This window comes from Leptopilina heterotoma, unplaced genomic scaffold (assembly GCF_015476425.1).
Source record: "Leptopilina heterotoma isolate Lh14 unplaced genomic scaffold, ASM1547642v1 Lhet_352, whole genome shotgun sequence".
NCBI lineage: Eukaryota > Metazoa > Arthropoda > Insecta > Hymenoptera > Figitidae > Leptopilina > Leptopilina heterotoma.
Genome location: NW_025111034.1, coordinates 446,297 through 464,863, shown reverse-complemented (window position 1 = coordinate 464,863; position 18,567 = coordinate 446,297). Strand labels below are relative to the sequence as shown.

The following is an 18,567-nucleotide window of genomic DNA, read 5'->3' as shown; positions in this document are numbered from 1 at the left end:
AAACATGCAATTACAACAATTAAATTCTCAAAAACGGGACAGTAAAAAATTTTTAAAAAAATTGTTCTATATAATTTAGACATTCTTAACAACGAGTTTTTCCAAATTTCAAAAAATTCTTAACATTTTTATTTGAGTCACTATCCTCCTTAAAAATTATGCGCTGTAGACAGTTTTAAAAAATTAATTGTAAAAAAATCCCACTGTGATGCTTGCAAGTGATTTTTGAAAATGTTTTAAAACTCATTTAACACATCCAGGGCCATCTCGGGACTTTTTGAAAAATCTCCACACTATATTATAAGTTTTAAATAAATTAAAAAAAAAATTTTGTTTACATTTTTGAAAAGTGCTTGAAGACCAAGCAAAATATGTGTGTAAATATATTGAACAGCTCTTTAAACGTCTGGCAACATTGCACATAATTGTTTACTCAAAACTAAATGTAAACAAATCATACTAAACATTTGCAACCAAGCAAGTCAAATCACAAAATAATAGTTTCTGTTTCGATTAGTTTAGTCAAGTGATAGAAATTTTTTTTATAAATTCATTACACATTAGAAGAATTATTTTATTGAAGTATTCTTCCTTCTTTGTCAAATGATTGACACCGAGATTTATTGATAGTCATGATATAAGCCGCGGTATAATGCTTAGGGGCCATCCATAAACCACGAGGACAATTTTTCACCAATCTTTGAGCACCCCCCATCCAATATGGAACAAAAATTTTTACTTTATGCACGGAGAGAAAAATCTAGCTTTAATAGTATGACACTACCTATACTAATTTCGCATGACTATAGTCACGCTTCAAACGCATGAATTCATATCCAAAAACCATGGGTCCACGCTTCACCATGGTTTTTCGGTATGTTTTCATGCGTTTGAAGCGTGACTATAGTCCATGGAAAATTAGTATAGGTAGTGTCATACTATTAAAGCTAGATTTTTCTCTCCGTGTGCAATTGACTTTAATTTTGTCACTCAGTGGTTTCCAGGGTCGCTGATTACGAATTTGATGTAAGCTTTTTAAAATTCTCTACCATTTTGCCTACAATTTCTCTATATCTGTGGCTTTTTTATTTCCTAGAAATTCCAAGCAAACTTCTTTAAAACTTGTCCAGGCTGCTTTTTCATTAAGCTTCATCGTTTGTACAAATTTTTCGTCATATAATAACTTACGTATCTGAGGCCCAGCAAACACGCCTTCTTTGATATTAGCGTCAGACAGTTTCAGAAACTTCTCCGCCAAATACTCAAAACATTTACCATTTTTGTCCAAGGTTTTTACAAATCGTCGATACTGAGGTATCCCTCCTCTGCATCGTAAACTTCTTTCCTACTTTTGCCATGAAGGCATAATTTTAACCTAGAAACTTAGCCGAGAATTCGTTGCCCGCCTTCACCACGGGGAGGTGTCTTAGTCGCAAAAATAGAAAAAAAGAAAATAAATAAACATGGAAACTAATTTTACATAGGTCAAAAACTTTTTTAAATGGTAGTATCACAGAAATGCGATTAAATTTTAGTAAAACATTTACAGTAAACCATTTCTGGATTATGAAAAATTTAGATTTAAAATTAGCGACTAGAGGAAACACCTGTACCAAGAACCAAGAAAATCTGAGAACAATTTCATCGTAAGTCGTATTGGATACACCATTTTGAATTTTTAATATCCAACATTAGATTCGTATTCGGCGACCTCGAAACTCCCCACGGAGTAGCAAGTTTTAATCGATTTCATTCGTTTAAATATATTTTGTCCGCCATATTGAATTTTTATAAACTAACATCATATTCGTAATCAGCGACCCCGAAAACCTCCGAGTAACGAGTTTCAAGTAAATGCGAGGTATTTTTAAAAATTTTGTCCGCCATATTGGATCCGACATTTTGAATTTGGAAAATCTGATGTCAGATTCGTAATCAGCGACCCCAAAAACCCCCGAGTAACAAGTTTCAAGGAGTACTGAACATTTTTTTTTAAATCCACCATTTTAGATCCGCCATTTTTATTTTTTTATATATTTAATTCTTATGTTATTAAAGTCACTGAATTCAAAAAAACATTTAAAAGAAGCAAAAATTCAGCTTTATTTATAGAAATTAAGTAAATTCCCACAAAAATCAGTTTCTCAAACATCACCCCCCACCAAGCCTGTAAAAAGAGAACACGAACTAACTTTTAGGTCGGTCAATGTTTTTCCCTTTAGATACACTTTGGAAGAAAACCTACCACATGGCAGTTATTTTTAAAAAAGATTGGTCAAATTTTAATTTTTAGATTGTTGGTAGTAAGTAGTTACATTTGGCTTGGAAAGATGCAAAATAAAGAACAAAATTACAACTCTGTAGCTCAATTTGATAAAAAGTGGAAGTTAAACAACAGTAATTTGTTTAAACAATTGGTAAAATTATTATTCTTAGTTTGTTGTTAGTAACTGGTTACATTCGGCTTGAAAAGTTGCAAAATTGAGAAAAAATCGCATCTCTTTAGCTCAATTAGATAAATAGTTGTAATTTGTTTAAACAAATTAGCAATTACATGGAATAATGTTTAAAAATTAATATTTGTGATATGTATTTAAAATCTACAAAAAAACTTTGATAAAAATAATAAAAAATATTTTTTAACGATTTTTATATAATTTTGAAATTTATGGGGTTTTTTGGGGCTCCATGTAGAAATTTTCCTAAGTTTCCTTATCAAGAATTGAATTCTAGTAACAATCTTGTAAGGAAAAATGTAGGGAACTGATTGGGCCCCGGGATTTCCTGTGACGCTCGGATCTTGTCAGAAATGTTTTACAAGACAATGTCGCGAGGACCCTATGAGAACCTCACAAGGACCTTTCTAAAACCTTTCTTTGTTTTTAATGATCATTTTAGGTTATTTATAACCAATTGACAAAAGTAAATAATAAAAATAAAAAAGATATACAGAAAAAATGCTATTATCATCATAAAAATAAAGAAACATAAATATAATAATACATAATTAATTACATAATTAATATAATAATACATAATTTAAATAAAGAACATAAATGAAGTGTGAAAATAATTATATCTAAATAAAAATAAAGTTGCAAAAAAAGAGGAATTAAAATTTCATAATCGAAAATATATTACATTCTTGGACTTCGAATAACTATTTTACACAGTTTTTCATTTAGCAACACAAAACCTATATTATTATTGAATTTAAAACGGTAAATAATTATCAAATGAATCTAAATTACTAATTAATAAATACTTACTCTTGTTCTGAAGTTCACAAATGAGTGCTTGGATACAACAAGGGGACGTACGCTCGGCGAGCCGCTTTAAAGTCAGTCAAAGGTACCGTAAAGTGTAAAAAATGAAAATTCAAAATATTAAATTTTGAAAACTGCCATCTCATAGGAAATAGAAATGCGCATCTTTTTTTCCTTTGAAATTTCTTTGAATAATTAATATTTTTATATGATAATGGAAAAAATGTGATTAATTTTCATTGTCAAATTTCATTGAATTTTAAAATATAAATCGTCGTATCTCCGACAAAAATGAATGAATTCTTTTGATTTTTGGTATACAAATGCATTTGGACCTATACAAGACGACAATATCACGGAAATGTTAAAAGTAATTAATTGTTTATTGATTTTTAATTGTTAATACTGACCGGTCAAAAATAATTTTTTCTTATCTTTGGCTGCAAAAAGTATGCGGGGAACTTTAAAATTCAAACAACTTCCAGTGAGACATTTGTTTATTACGATGTGAAGAAGTTTTCTGTAAAATTGCAGAAAGATTAGTTTTATATTTACAGAAATACAATAGTTTTAAGAAAAATGCTCGCGCCGCCAACGATCCCTACCGCACAGATTTTAAGGTTAGTTGCACAGTAAAGTTTTATTTATATATAAATATATGTGTGTAATATTTGCATTGAATTATTTATTAACTATTACATACTATATATACAACATAGCTATAAACTTTTTTAATAATTTTGTAAAACATTATGTGTATGAATATAAATATTACAAATAATTCTAGCAGTATTTAATTAAATTAAGATTAATATCTGTGTTAAAAGAAATATTTTTATTTTAAACATTATAAAATTTTTAAAACGTTTTTAGATGTCAATGTTATTGTTTAAAAACCGGAAAAAATGTTTATTTTAAACAATTTTTGACAATTGTGATATTTTGAACTATTATATTTTAATAGATATTATTAGATTATACTAGATTCAACATAATATGTAATTAAAAAGGACATTAAGTGTTGTTACAGCATATTGAATAATAGTTTTAATACATTATAGAGTCGATAAAAATTGAGTTGTAAATAAACGATATACTAACAAAAATAAATATCCAGAAATAATCTTAATTTAATTAAATACTGCTAGAATTATTTGTAATATTTATATTCATACACATAATGTTTTACAAAATTATTAAAAAAGTTTATAGCTATGTTGTATATATAGTATGTAATAGTTAATAAATAATTCAATGCAAATATTACACACATATATTTATATATAAATAAAACTTTACTGTGCAACTAACCTTAAAATCTGTGCGGTAGGGATCGTTGGCGGCGCGAGCATTTTTCTTAAAACTATTGTATTTCTGTAAATATAAAACTAATCTTTCTGCAATTTTACAGAAAACTTCTTCACATCGTAATAAACAAATGTCTCACTGGAAGTTGTTTGAATTTTAAAGTTCCCCGCATACTTTTTGCAGCCAAAGATAAGAAAAAATTATTTTTGACCGGTCAGTATTAACAATTAAAAATCAATAAACAATTAATTACTTTTAACATTTCCGTGATATTGTCGTCTTGTATAGGTCCAAATGCATTTGTATACCAAAAATCAAAAGAATTCATTCATTTTTGTCGGAGATACGACGATTTAGGGTAGATGTACCGTTTGTGGCCACTGCACCGGTTGTGGCCACTTTCAGATTTATTTTGGCATTATTGAAGTTTTTATAGTTACTAGTGAATTATAAATACTTTCATAAAATTCTAAAATAAGTAGGCAACACTGTGTTCACTTGTTTTTGACAGAAATTCAGCTGATTTAATTTAAAAACACACATAACTGTACAAATATTTTGACAGTGGCGAATAAGTACAATTTTTAGTAGATGAGTTGAAATATCACTGGGAAGTAAATGATTGTTTTTCGACATTAATATCAATATTTTCATATTTTTCTTTTTATACAATATTTCTAGGGGATAAATATTTATATAAAAACAATGCTTTTAAAATAATAACCTCAAATATTTGTAAAAAAGCCCGTGTCCAAAAACGGTACAGCAAAAATATAAAAGCACCGTTTTTGGCCACACTATATATTTTATCGGCAAAATTGTCATGATTTTAGTTTGATTAATAGTAGTTTTCATATTATAATTATCTTAATAAATGAATTCATTTCGAAAAATAATTTGAAGTATGACAGTATTTATTTTACTTCCATTGAATTAATAACTGAATAAAAATAATAATTTCACGTTTAAGTAATACATTTCTTGCTGTTGTATTTTCTAATTATTTATCCTCTGTAATAGTTAATTAATTAGTTTTTTAATTTGAATTATGCTATAATTATTATATTAAAAGTGTGGGTAAAATAACAAAACTTTTTTTTTCTTAAAGGCAAAAATGTTAATAAAAGGAAGAAGGAAGATTTAAAAAAAATCCAGTGCATGTTAAAAAAGTAAACTGTGATTTTAAATAAATTAAAGATTTATGGAATTTAATTAATTTCTTTTATAAATGTACTTAATTACTGTACAAGTTAGATTTACTAATTCTAATTATTTATTAAAAAAATATAATTCCTCAATATCCTGATAACACTTTTTTAAGCAGTGGCCACAACTGGGACAGTGGTGGCCACAAGTGGTGCTGGTGTGGCCACTACTGGTGAAACAGGTTTTTTGAAGCAATTTGTTTATTTTTTAATAGCAAATATAGCTAAAAAACTTTATTAAGTTTGAAAATCAATATAATTGACTCCAATAAATATGATATAAAAAAATTATAATAAAATTCAGTACTTTAATAAATCTATTTTCTTACTAAAAGACGACTAACAGCTTAAAGTGGCCACAACTGGTACATCTACCCTATATTTTAAAATTCAATGAAATTTGACAATGAAAATTAATCACATTTTTTCCATTATCATATAAAAATATTAATTATTCAAAGAAATTTCAAAGGAAAAAAAGATGCGCATTTCTATTTCCTATGAGATGGCAGTTTTCAAAATTCAATATTTTGAATTTTCATTTTTTACACTTTACGGTACCTTTGACTGACTTTAAAGCGGCTCGCCGAGCGTACGTCCCCTTGTTGTATCCAAGCACTGAAATACAATAATGAAATAGGTAATTGGAAAAATTAATAATTTATTTATAAGGTTAAGTAACAATTTCTTGAAAGTTATGAGTGATGGAAAAAAAGAAAAAATATATAATATACATAAAATATAAATTAAATTAATTCAAGAAATGGAATCACAAATAATTCATCTGGATCATCTTTCGTTATTAACTGTAATAATTAATATTGTGTAATAAAATTGTAATCATTGTAACAATTTTATTTTTTTTTTAATTTAACTTTTAATTGTAAAAATTTTTATAATAATATTGTTATAATATTGTAATTATTAATTATTAATTAATTATAATTTGTAATTATTACCTAATTGTTATTGTAATTATTAATTGTTCAATTAAATTTGTTATTAAAATATTACATAAATAAATCATTATTCTTTTTAAAAATGTTGTAATTATTCTGTTAAATATTTAAAAATTTATTAGTATAATTCATTGCTAAATTTATAAAAATTTGTTATTCTGTGTAACTTATTACAAAAAAAAATTTTTTCTTTTTTAAAACTTTATGAGCAAACAAAATTTAAATAAACAGTTTTTATAAAAATTTTAATTATGTTTTATTATCTAAAAAACAGGTTATTTTTTGTATTTTTATTTTTAGAGTAATATATGTAAAAACTACGCAGATTATTTATAAATAATAATACAATGTCCCATAATAAATAAATGATATTATTTAAAAGCAAATAACCTTAATTAAATATTAATAATACTAAAATTTGACAACCGAGTTATAAATTTGTTTATATTCACAAAAAACCTTAAATTATTAAACAGAAAAAAGTCAGTTTTCTTGTGAGATTCTCGTAGGGTCCTCGCGACATTTCCTTATAAGACATTTCTGACAAGATCCGAGCGTCACAGAAAATCCTGGGGCCCAACCAGTTCCCTACATTTTTCCTTACTAGACTCAGATAGGTAAAAGGGAAATTTTACAAGGCCCCTATGAGAATCCTGCTACGATTTCTACATGGGGCACTATAAAAAATAGTTAATATTAAAAATTGGACAAGTGCGAGTTGAACTCGCCCTGCAATGGCGGGTTCCGTACACAAATATTAAAACAATACTTGCAACATTTATCGGTAATTGGTAGAATTAAAATAAACAATTAAAAAAATATATTAAAATCATTTGATAAAAAAATAACTAAAAGAAATTAAAGTATTGTATATCTAATATTGTAAACAATAATAAGTAGAGAAACAAAATTTTCAAAATTAGTTCCTCTACTTATTACAATATTAGTTATACAATACTTTAATTTCTTTTAGTTATTTTTTTTATCAAATATATCAAATGATTTTAATATATTTTTTTAATTGTTTATTTTAATTCTACCAATTACCGATAAATGTTGCAAGTATTGTTTTAATATTTGTGTACGGAACCCGCCATTGCAGTGCGAGTTCAACTCGCACTTGTCCAATATTTTTAGATTTTTTAATATATTTTTTGTGATCAGACTGTAAAAATATACTAATAAACCCATTTTTAGTTAATTGGATCAAATAATTTTAAAATTAAAAAAAATTTTTTTTAGTTTTTCCTTGACAACGCTATGGCCATTATTACATAGCAAGTTCTCTAAATTTTTTCTGTAATATTTGCGTTAAAATACACCAGTATGCCAAATTTTAGCCCTCCATGTCTAATAGTTTAGAAGTTAAGGGGGGGGAATGGTCACTTTTTATGCATTTTTGGCCAAAAATCTTGTTATTTCCTTGACAACGCTATGGCCATCACCTCCAATCACATTCTTTATATTTTTTATGTAATCTACGTGTGAAAATACGTATCTGTACCAAATTTGAGCTTTCTATGTCAAATAGTTTAGCCGCTAGGGGGGAAACGATTTGGCTACGGACACAAGAGTCTCACCAATAGGGTTCCGCCGATACACCGTAGGTGTACGTAACCCTAAAAATGATTAAATAAAAATTGAGCACTATTCTTTGAAGTCTTCTGAAGAGAAACAGAGTTTGTTGAATGAAAAATATTGATTTTCAAGGATTCTATACCAATTCTACGAAAAAGTGTTTTTTTCCCATGCATTTATTTGGTTGTTACGAACAAATTTTTTTCTGAGTGCATTATACATGAGAAACTTTGAGCGCTTTGAGCGACCTCTAAATATTTTTTTATTTTCAAAAAAATATGGGTATTTTTTTCGATATAGAACAATCCTAGGGGGTGAGAGCATCAAAATTCCGATTTTACTTTTTTGGACCACCCTATTTATTATCGCACCCAAGCGACGATTAATACATAGACAAGATATTTATATTTTACTTTGTTTATTATGTAAAAAATTATATTTATGCTTAATTTGTAAAATATATATTTTTCCAGTCGATTTGTCTTTAAATAAAATTTTTAAAGATCAAAATATTTATTTTGAAACTTTTCAGTATATACATTACCGTCCTCGAGTATCAGGACGATTACACGCGACTCTTTGAAAAAACATGCCATAACTTTTTTCAATCATATCTCCGAAAAAAAGGAGATACAATAAAAACTTAAATACCGTTAGAAAGCTTATTAAATTTTGTGTAAAATAATCCATTTTTGAAATCATTTCGCTAATTATTTTTTGAGTTGTAGAGTGATAAAGAAATAAATGATCATGAAATGTCTTCCTTTCATATAAAAAAATTTTTCATTTCTAATTTTGATATATGTGGAAATTGTTATAATTTTTTTTTATATTGACGACTTAGAACGCGATTTTTATGTTTTAACGAATCTGCGAATCTAGATAAATTTTTTTTTAAAACACAGAAATCTATATGAGAATTTCAGCTTAAAAGTAAGCCTTCGAAAATTAAAAAATTTAATCCGTCATCGATTTATCATTAAAAATGTGAAGCCGTGTTGCGACCGATCGGTGCATTGAAATCACGGAGTAATAATAAGGAGACTGCACTCCAACGTATCCCCTTGTCAAAATAGTGCTGTATTTCTGGCTTGGTTCAGGCTGGAGTCCCATGGCAGCATTTTGCGTTGCGTTTTGTAACTAGGCCATGAGTGTGAGAGAGATGAAGATATATGTTTGCTATATTTGCACTCATGTCCTAGTTACAAAACGCAACGCAAAACGGTGCCATGGGACTTCAGCCTTAGGCTGGAGTCCCATGGCAGCGTTTTGCGTTGCGTTTTGTAACTAGGTTATGAGTGCAAATATAGCAAACATATATCTTCATCTCTCTCACACTCATGGCCTAGTTACAAAACGCAACGCAAAACGCTGCCATGGGACTCCAGCCTTACTCAATTTTCAATTTCAATGTTCAGCGTTGGCACTTATACTTGCGTTACGCTGTGTATATACGGCCATGACCTGGTGACTATAGCTTGGTTTACTGAATTTCTTAAAATAATACGCATGCGCAGTTTGCAACTATCTTCGTCACTCTCGGAAAAACGATGAGTGAGATCATTATTTTGACAAATGAGTTAGAAAGTGTAGTTATGTTTTATTGTTTACAATATATATTATACTATTAAATAATATTAATAAATTGTAAAAATTGTAATATAGGAAATGTGTGAGTAGATATTAATTATATTAGCATTATAGCATTATATTATATTGTATTCATTCACTTCATCATACAAAAAAAAATAATTACTCCGGTTCGGCAAAAATAATCATTTTATTAATTTCTACTCACACACTGTTAGAAAATTCTGTTGTGATTTTACAGCAAAAGTACAAGAAACAATTATCCATCAAAATAATATTGTAATTTTACTTCACTAAAGTGCTGTAAATTTACAGTATACCATGTATTTCAAAAATATTCCCTACTATTAATTCGGAAATTCTATCATTTGAATATTTACATAAAAAATCAAAACTGTTTATATTGTTTTCTGATATGTTATAATAAAAGTAAATTAACTAAAAAAAAAGTTTTATTAGCATTTTATTATCATTATTACGGAAATGCGACGCCACGATTTGAACCCTTAGTCGTATATAGTGTTGTCTATCTTGTATGGAGCCATCAACCTTGGGAGCTGCGCCTAGACGCGCTCGACCAAGGGAGGCTATGAAAGTCTCTTGCAAAGTATTATGTATATATTGTCCCGACGCGAAATAGTCATTATAATAATCAAATTATTTATTATATGAATGTTGAATGACTTTTCTTCGATCGACAGTTAAAAATGAATTAATTTAATGTAATAATCGCAAATTAATAAGGAATAAAATATTATCTTTTTGTCAAATTATAAAAATTAATGTTATATTTATTAAAATTATACATCTCCGAACTAAAGTAAAGTTAAATTAAAATTTTGCATAAGACAAAAAATAAAAATAAACTAAATTTGTTACAGTATCAAATATAAGAAACATGTGTACCATACTCTATTCTTCTTTTCAGTCCAAAATTATTCACTAATACTAAAATGCAATATAATTAAAAAATAGTTTTTATTGAAACTATTTTTAAGCTTAAAAAATGATTCAGCTATACTTTTAGGACTTAAAATCATATTCTTAAGGTTAAAATTCAGTCAATGCTATAGTTATAATGTAAAAAACCTCAGCTAAAATCACAAAATGAATATCTGTAAAATTCTTTGAGTTTTATACTGTGATTTCGCAAACAATTTACTGTAAATAAAAAGTACAATTTTTTTTTGCTGTGAATTATTCAAATACAATGAAATTTTGCTGTATTTGTAAGGTTTTACTGTAAAAATTACAACATTTTTGTGAATTTACTACATTTATGTGTTATTACAGCAAAAACTGTAAATTCACAATATGTTTGTACTGTAAAGTTGCTGTAAAATTACAGAAATTTCTAACAGTGCACCCTATATTACAATTCGCTGGGTTAGTGGAAAAAAAGGACACCTCGAATTTTAGTTCAAGAAGAGGACACCTCGCTTTTTAGTTGAAGAAAAGGACACCTCGAAAATATTCATTTTAAATGCATTTTTGTTTGACGATAATATGTGTAAAGTAATTGATTTATGATATTTTGTGCTCAAAAAACTATAAAGATAATATGTTCTTAAATCTTCTATTACAAAAACTCGAAAAACAATTACATTACACAAAGTATCGCCAAACGAAAGTTGATGTCAAATGAATATTTTCGACGTGTCCTTTTCTTCAACTAAAATGCGAGGTGTCCTCTTTTTCAAACAAAATTCGAGGTGTCCTCTTTTTCCACTAACCCATCGAATTTATTAATATTATAATATATTGCACTTACTCTTCTCTTTGCAGTTTGTTAATTAATATTTTTTATTATTTACTAGCGCAGTCGACGGCCGCAAGCGGCCGTTTCCTTTGCCGTTCTCTGCCATTTCTCAATTCAGTTCCCTGCCTAATTTTTAATTAATTACAATTTTTCTTTTTTCTTTGTGAATTTGATATACAATTAAACTTACACAAACATATAAGCGTAAGGCATATGAAACTGGCGAACGCTAAGCATTAAATAGGGAATTATCTTTAACTGTTCTACGCCATTTCTAAATTTAGTTTGCTACCTAATTTTGAATTAATTCTAATAACTTTAATTTCATTACATTTAAATATAAGATTTAAACTCCTGCCCTATTATAATTATATTCTTTGTTACTATTATTAATAATTATTTATTATTTTCAATAATATTGATTTCAATTTATTTATTCTAATTTCTTTTTTAATAAACATAAATTGATAAATATATACCATTTGTCTAGTTTTAATTATCTGATGCTGAATTAGAATGTATGTTCATTGTTATTAATAATATTAAAAAAAGTTTTTTGTTTATTTAATTTTCTTAATTACTTTTAATTAAAAAATGAATAAAAATAAATATTTATTTTTTATCAATTTCAAAAAAGGCTATCAACATTTTAAAAGTTAGCGCCAACAATTGGACAACCGCAGCTCCATCTGCAACATGCACTTTGCTTATGAGTATGCCTTTCTCCAATGCTTTTTTCCTAATCGCGCTGCGAGTTCTCTTCGATATTCGATCTTGCCCATGCCTTCATGCTTTTTTTTGGTAGGAAATCTTGATTTTCCTGTATAGTTGCTGTTGTCAACAATAAAACATAACCACAATTTCTAACTCATGTGTCAAAATAATGATTTCTCTCATCGTTCTTTCGAGAGTGACGAAGATAGTTGCAAACTGCGCATGCGTGTTATTTTAAAAGATTCAGTGAACCAAGCCAGACATTTGGCACGGAATCTCACTGGTAGTACAGTCTCCTTATTATTAGGGTGGAGTCCCATGACAGCGTTTTGCGTTGCGTTTTGTAACTAGGCCATGAGTGCAAATATAGCAAACATATATCTCCATCTCTCTCACACTCATTGCCTAGTTACAAAACGCGACGCAAAACGCTGTCATGGACTACACCCTTACTCCGTGATTGAAATTCAAGTGTGACGAATCGATTCTGGCGTCGCGCGGCTGCGAATGGGAGGGAAAGCAGGGACGGATCCATGCGGGGGACCGATGAACTTTTGCGAGTTTCTTTATGCTGATTCCACACTTACCCAGTCGCTCCGCTTTCCCGTGGCGCTTCGCGTGAGACAGAAAAAGATAGAGATAGTCTCTGTCTTTTTCTATCTCACGCAAAGCGCCACGGAAAAGCGGAGCGCTGGGTAAGGCTGAAGTCCCATGGCACCGTTTTGCGTTGCGTTTTGTAACTAGAACATAAGTGTGAGAGAGATGGAGATATATGTTTGCTATATTTGCACTCATGGCCTAGTTACAAAACGGAACGCAAAACGCTGCCATGGGACTGCACCCTAAGTGTGGAATCAGTATTATGCTAATTCTACATTACTGAGTCGCCCTGACTTTCCGGAACGACTAGCATGAGATGGACAAAGACAGCGATAGTCTCTGTCTTTGTCTATCTCATGCACTCAGTAAGTGTAGAATCAGCATTATATTCTTCGTCAAATGTCATTACTTATTATTATTCCTCCGCATAAATCCGTCCCTGATTTCTCTCCCATTCGCAGCGGCGCGAAGCCAGACGGCTTGTTTTAAGGCCAACGCAGAATAGATCTGTAACCGGAACCGCAATCGTAACCGTAAGCGTAAGAATGAGTTAGAGAAGGATAAACAATATACCTATCCTTCTTTAACTCATTCTTACGGTTACGCTTACGATTGCGGTTCCGGTTACAGATCTATTCTGCGTTGGCCTTTACGCAAAGTGCGCAGTTGCTTTTGGTGAGGGTACCTGGCAGCTCTGATTAGGTATATTCTCGTTGCCTGCACTTCTTACACTTTAACACCTAACCTGCACTATGCTGTTCTCTTTGCCGGATGTGACGTAATTTTACCATACATTTCGCTACACTTTCTGCACCTACTAATGAGGTGGTGTAAAAGTTACACTTAGTGCAGGCAACGAAAACGTACCTAGTGTTGAGTGCTATAAAAGAATTCTTGTGCTAAATCTGCTAAGATCGTATAGATTTTGGTGATATTTAGAGAAATTTTTATTTCTTGAAAAACTCTGGAAGAGCTAATAATACAATTTTGATAGTATTGTCTGTGTGTAATTGTGATAATTTTTTAATCTATTTTAAAATGAACTAAATTTTCGTTTAATATTTAATTTTATCAATTTATTCTTTATTTTCTTCGTGTAAATTAATAATGTATCATTAAAAATACTTTATTCTAAATATTGTTTACAATTTCTAAGAATAAACATTTTACTAATTCATTTAGTAAGAACTAATGGCGTCTAAATATGCGCATGCGCAAACTATTTCTACTAATTCTAGGTGGACGACTTTTCCCCATTTCAATTAGTAATATTCTACTAAGAATTAGTAGAATTTTACTAATTCAGATTTAGAGAGTATACAATAGATACTTCCACAACAGCTCGAACCACCTTTTTTTAAATTTCATACTACTTAAGTTAAGAAGCAATTGAAATTTAAATAATAAAGTAACTTTTTGAGATTTTTGGCATCTCAAGTAAAAATAATCACGTGTCGATTTGGACATGTAAATACACGAGGAAAAGTTTTTTTTACGTGTATTTACATGTACATGTATTTACATGTCAAAATTTATACATGTAATTACACGTGATTATTTTTAATAGGGATTAAATTATAATAATATGTGTCAATTATGAAATTTATTTATAATGTAATATAATAGTATATTATACATAATTGTTATATATATTCATCTAATTGAATTTCAAGTAATTTTCACGCGTCCCAGAAATAAAGAAGGGATGTGAGATGAAAGGGAAATTTTGTATTAACATACCAAAACTGTAAATTTTCCTGTTCGTAGTTCACTCAAAAGTGGTTCCTGAGTGGGTTGCAAAAGGGCTAAACCTTCTCGTTTTCTGGTAGCTTCATGCTGTTCGTAAAGTGCCAAAGCTCTTGCAACTTCAAATTTTCGAGCAGCTAGGAACTTTACGGCTGCGCTCCATGACACTGGACCTGCACGTCGACCTGCCCGACACTTGTTAACTGCTTCTATAAATTCCTTTGTTGCCTGTAGAAAAGGAAATTACTGTTTTCTTTAAATAAAAACTTTTCTTTTTGTTTGTTCTTATATTGAAATTCTATTAAACGGCGTTTGTTTTTTCCTTCTTTTTCAAAATGAAAAATCACTCTTGTTTTATAATTTGTGAAAAATTGAGGTGAAGCTAAATACTAATATAGAGAAAATAAAAAATAAAAGGAATAATGAATATTCTGATTGAAAACAATGTAAAGAAAGAATAACAAACTAAAAAAGTATTTGAAAAAGTTAAACTACAAATTTTTTAATTTAAGAAATCATAAAATACAAAAAATAAAAGTTAAAATAAGTATACTTGACTTCTATTATAAAAGAAAAATTAAATCTAAAAATCTATGTTACCATACGGAGAAAAATGAGTTTGGTATCATATTTTGAAATTTTTTTTAAGTAATAGTATTTGTTATATAATTTTGTAAGTACATTATTGTTACATTTTCATTCTTATGGCGATTAATAATTTTAAATAGTGATTATTACTGATTATTTTGTATATGAGAATAATCAAACAAGTAATAGAAACAGTTTTAATACTTGGAATCAAGATATATTAAATAGAAGTTCTTCTTTATCTTCTTTCTTTATCTAATTTTAAAATTACCTTTTATTGTCAAAGATTACATTTATTATTATTATTGTTGTTATTGAATAATTATTAAATTATTATTATTATTATTATTATTAAAAAAATGTTTTTTTAATTTTTTCCAAAACTTTAAAGGATTTTCAGGAATATTAGTTAAAATAAATAAATTCAATTAATTTTTTTATTTTTATACGGAATAAAGTATTTTTATTAAAATAAAGTTTGTTGCTTGTAATGCACAGAAATATGACAAAAGGAATAAAGAAAATTAATATAACTTCTTATTATTATAAATTTAAAAAAATAAATAAAAAATTGATTTAAATTAGAAAAAATTATTATCTTAAGTAGTAATTTTTTGCTTCTAATTCAATTATTTTTAATCGATTTAAGTTAAGAGAGTATAATAAAAAATAATAATAGTACTTGCTTTTTCAATATCAAACAATTGAATGAAAATGACTGTGAGATAACTATTAAAAAAGTTATTACATTTTATTAATTTTAATATTTATTTAATAATATAATCATAAGGTGCTAGATGTAAAAATAAATGTTGAAAATAATTACACAATAAACAGGGCTCGGATCGTCTTTAAGACTAAAAAAAAGTCGCTTTATTCGCATAAATTTACAACAAAAGTCACGAAAAGTCGCATGAAATTTTAGAAAAAATCACATTTCTCGACAACAGATACATTAATATCAAACAATCCGGAATAAAATTTTTAAAAATTGAATAAAATTCATAGCAAAATTTTAGTTAGGTATTTTTAACAATTTTTTTAAATTCTCTTTAAAATGTCAATTATTTTTATAAATAATAAAATTCTTCTCCGAAATTCAATTATTTAAAAAAAATTTTAATAAAATTCTTGTCGAAATTTCAATTTAAAATTCTTCTCTGAAATTCAATTATTTTCAAAAATGTTTTTTAAATTTTTGTCAAAATTTCAATTATGTTTATAAATATAAAAATTCTTCTGCAAAATTCAATTACTTTTAAACATTTTTAGAAAAAATCTGTTTAAAGATTCAATTATCTTTGTGAATAATAAAATTATTTTTCTGAAATTGAATTATTTCCTAAGAATTTTAATAAAATCCTTGTCATAATTTCAATTATCTATATAAATAATAAAATCCTCGTCATAATTTCAATTATCTTTATAAATAATAAAATTCAACCTAGAAATTCAATTATTTTTAAAAGTAATAAAATTCTTCGTAGAAATTAAATTATTTTCAAAACTAATAAATTCCTTGGCAGAAATTAAATTACTTTCAAAATTTTTTTTTAAATTCTCTTCAAAATTTCAATTATCTTTGTAAATATCAATATTCTTCGGCAAAATTCTATTACTTACTAATGTTTTATAAATTTATTCCCAATAATTCATTTATTTGCATAAAAATAATTAATTCCCATGGGATGGAAATTTGGATATCCCAGGGATATCTCTGAGACGTCACAGATATCCCAGGGATGTCCCTGGGATATCCCAATATCCCGCGAGATATCTCAGGGTAAATCGATTAAAAATAATTGAATTAGAAGCAAAAAATTACTACTTAAGATAATAATTTTTTCTAATTTAAATCAATTTTTTATTTATTTTTTTAAATTTATAATAATAAGAAGTTATATTAATTTTTTTTATTCCTTTTGTCATATTTCTGTGCATTACAAGCAGCAAACTTTATTTTAATAAAAATACTTTATTCCGTATAAAAATAAAAAAATTAATTGAATTTATTTATTTTAACTAATATTCCTGAAAATCCTTTAAAGTTTTGGAAAAAATTAAAAAAACATTTTTTTAATAATAATAATAATAATAATTTAATAATTATTCAATAACAACAATAATAATAATAAATGTAATCTTTGACAATAAAAGGTAATTTTAAAATTAGATAAAGAAACAAGATAAAGAAGAACTTCTATTTAATATATCTTGATTCCAAGATATATTTTCAAGTTTGGCTTCTTTAATATTAGGTTTCCAAAATCAAAAATAAGTAGAAACAAAAAAAGTATAAAATGAATAAATTAAATAATTTTTAAAATTTTATTTTTATAAAAAAATCCCATTTTGTATAACTATTAAATATTTATTATTATTCGTTAACTTTTATATAACTTTTTTTTCGATGCCGCTATAGCGGTCATACACACTGGGGGCAGGAATTATTTTGGCCTCTATAGACGTCAAACACTGTGAAGGGGTTAATTGCGTCAAATAATTATTTATGTAGTCATTCAAATAATTTTTTTATCTATATATTTATTTGATTCAAATAACTTGAATTATGCGAATATACGAAACTTTTTTCTTAGAAAATGCAGGTTGGCAAACTTAAAACAAAAGAATTTAAAAAATTTAAAACAATCTTATAAACCCCTTCGCTGTTTGGAAAAATAATCATATGATTGGCCTAAAATGTTCAGCAAAATCTGGTAGATGAATTTTTATGAAACTTAGTATACAAGGGTTTTTGGGGTCGCTGAATATAAATATGACGTCAAAAAAAAATTCAAAATGGCGGATCCAATATGTCGGACAAAATTTTTAAATTTTAAATAGATATTATAAACCAAAAAAAAACAAAGAACAGAAAGTGTAATGTAAAACCTTTGCAGCCTCCACGCGGCACATTCTGGTCCCTATTGAAAATCCCCATATGGGAAACCACATGGGAAACCACATGGGATCCTATGTCAAAAACCATGTAAAACCCTACTTCCATGAAGGAAACCACGTGGTTTACCATGTGGTTTCCCATGTCAAACCATATGGGAAATTGAGACAGGATTTTAGTTAGGAATAGACATGGGGAATTTGAACAGTTCATCTATGCATAAAACCATATCAAATCCCACATGTTTTTCCCAGTCAAATCCTAAACCGAATCCCATGTGAAAAACAGTATCATTTATTTATAATTATTTTCCCAAGTCAATCCCCAAGTGAAAAACATTCGCGCAGTATCATTT

General features: G+C 27.7%; 1 protein-coding gene across 3 annotated transcripts in view; it reads right to left on the bottom strand.

The window, feature by feature from the left end:
• The window catches only part of LOC122505304 (tyrosine-protein phosphatase non-receptor type 9), a 514,941-nt gene that overhangs the window by 420,962 nt on the left and 75,412 nt on the right, over nucleotides 1-18,567 (bottom strand). For all 3 annotated transcript variants that reach the window (XM_043616814.1, XM_043616815.1, XM_043616816.1), the window contains exon 2: nucleotides 14,720-14,953. In XM_043616814.1, coding sequence (XP_043472749.1) covers nucleotides 14,720-14,953 — 234 coding nt within the window. The remainder of the gene's footprint in view (nucleotides 1-14,719; nucleotides 14,954-18,567) is intronic.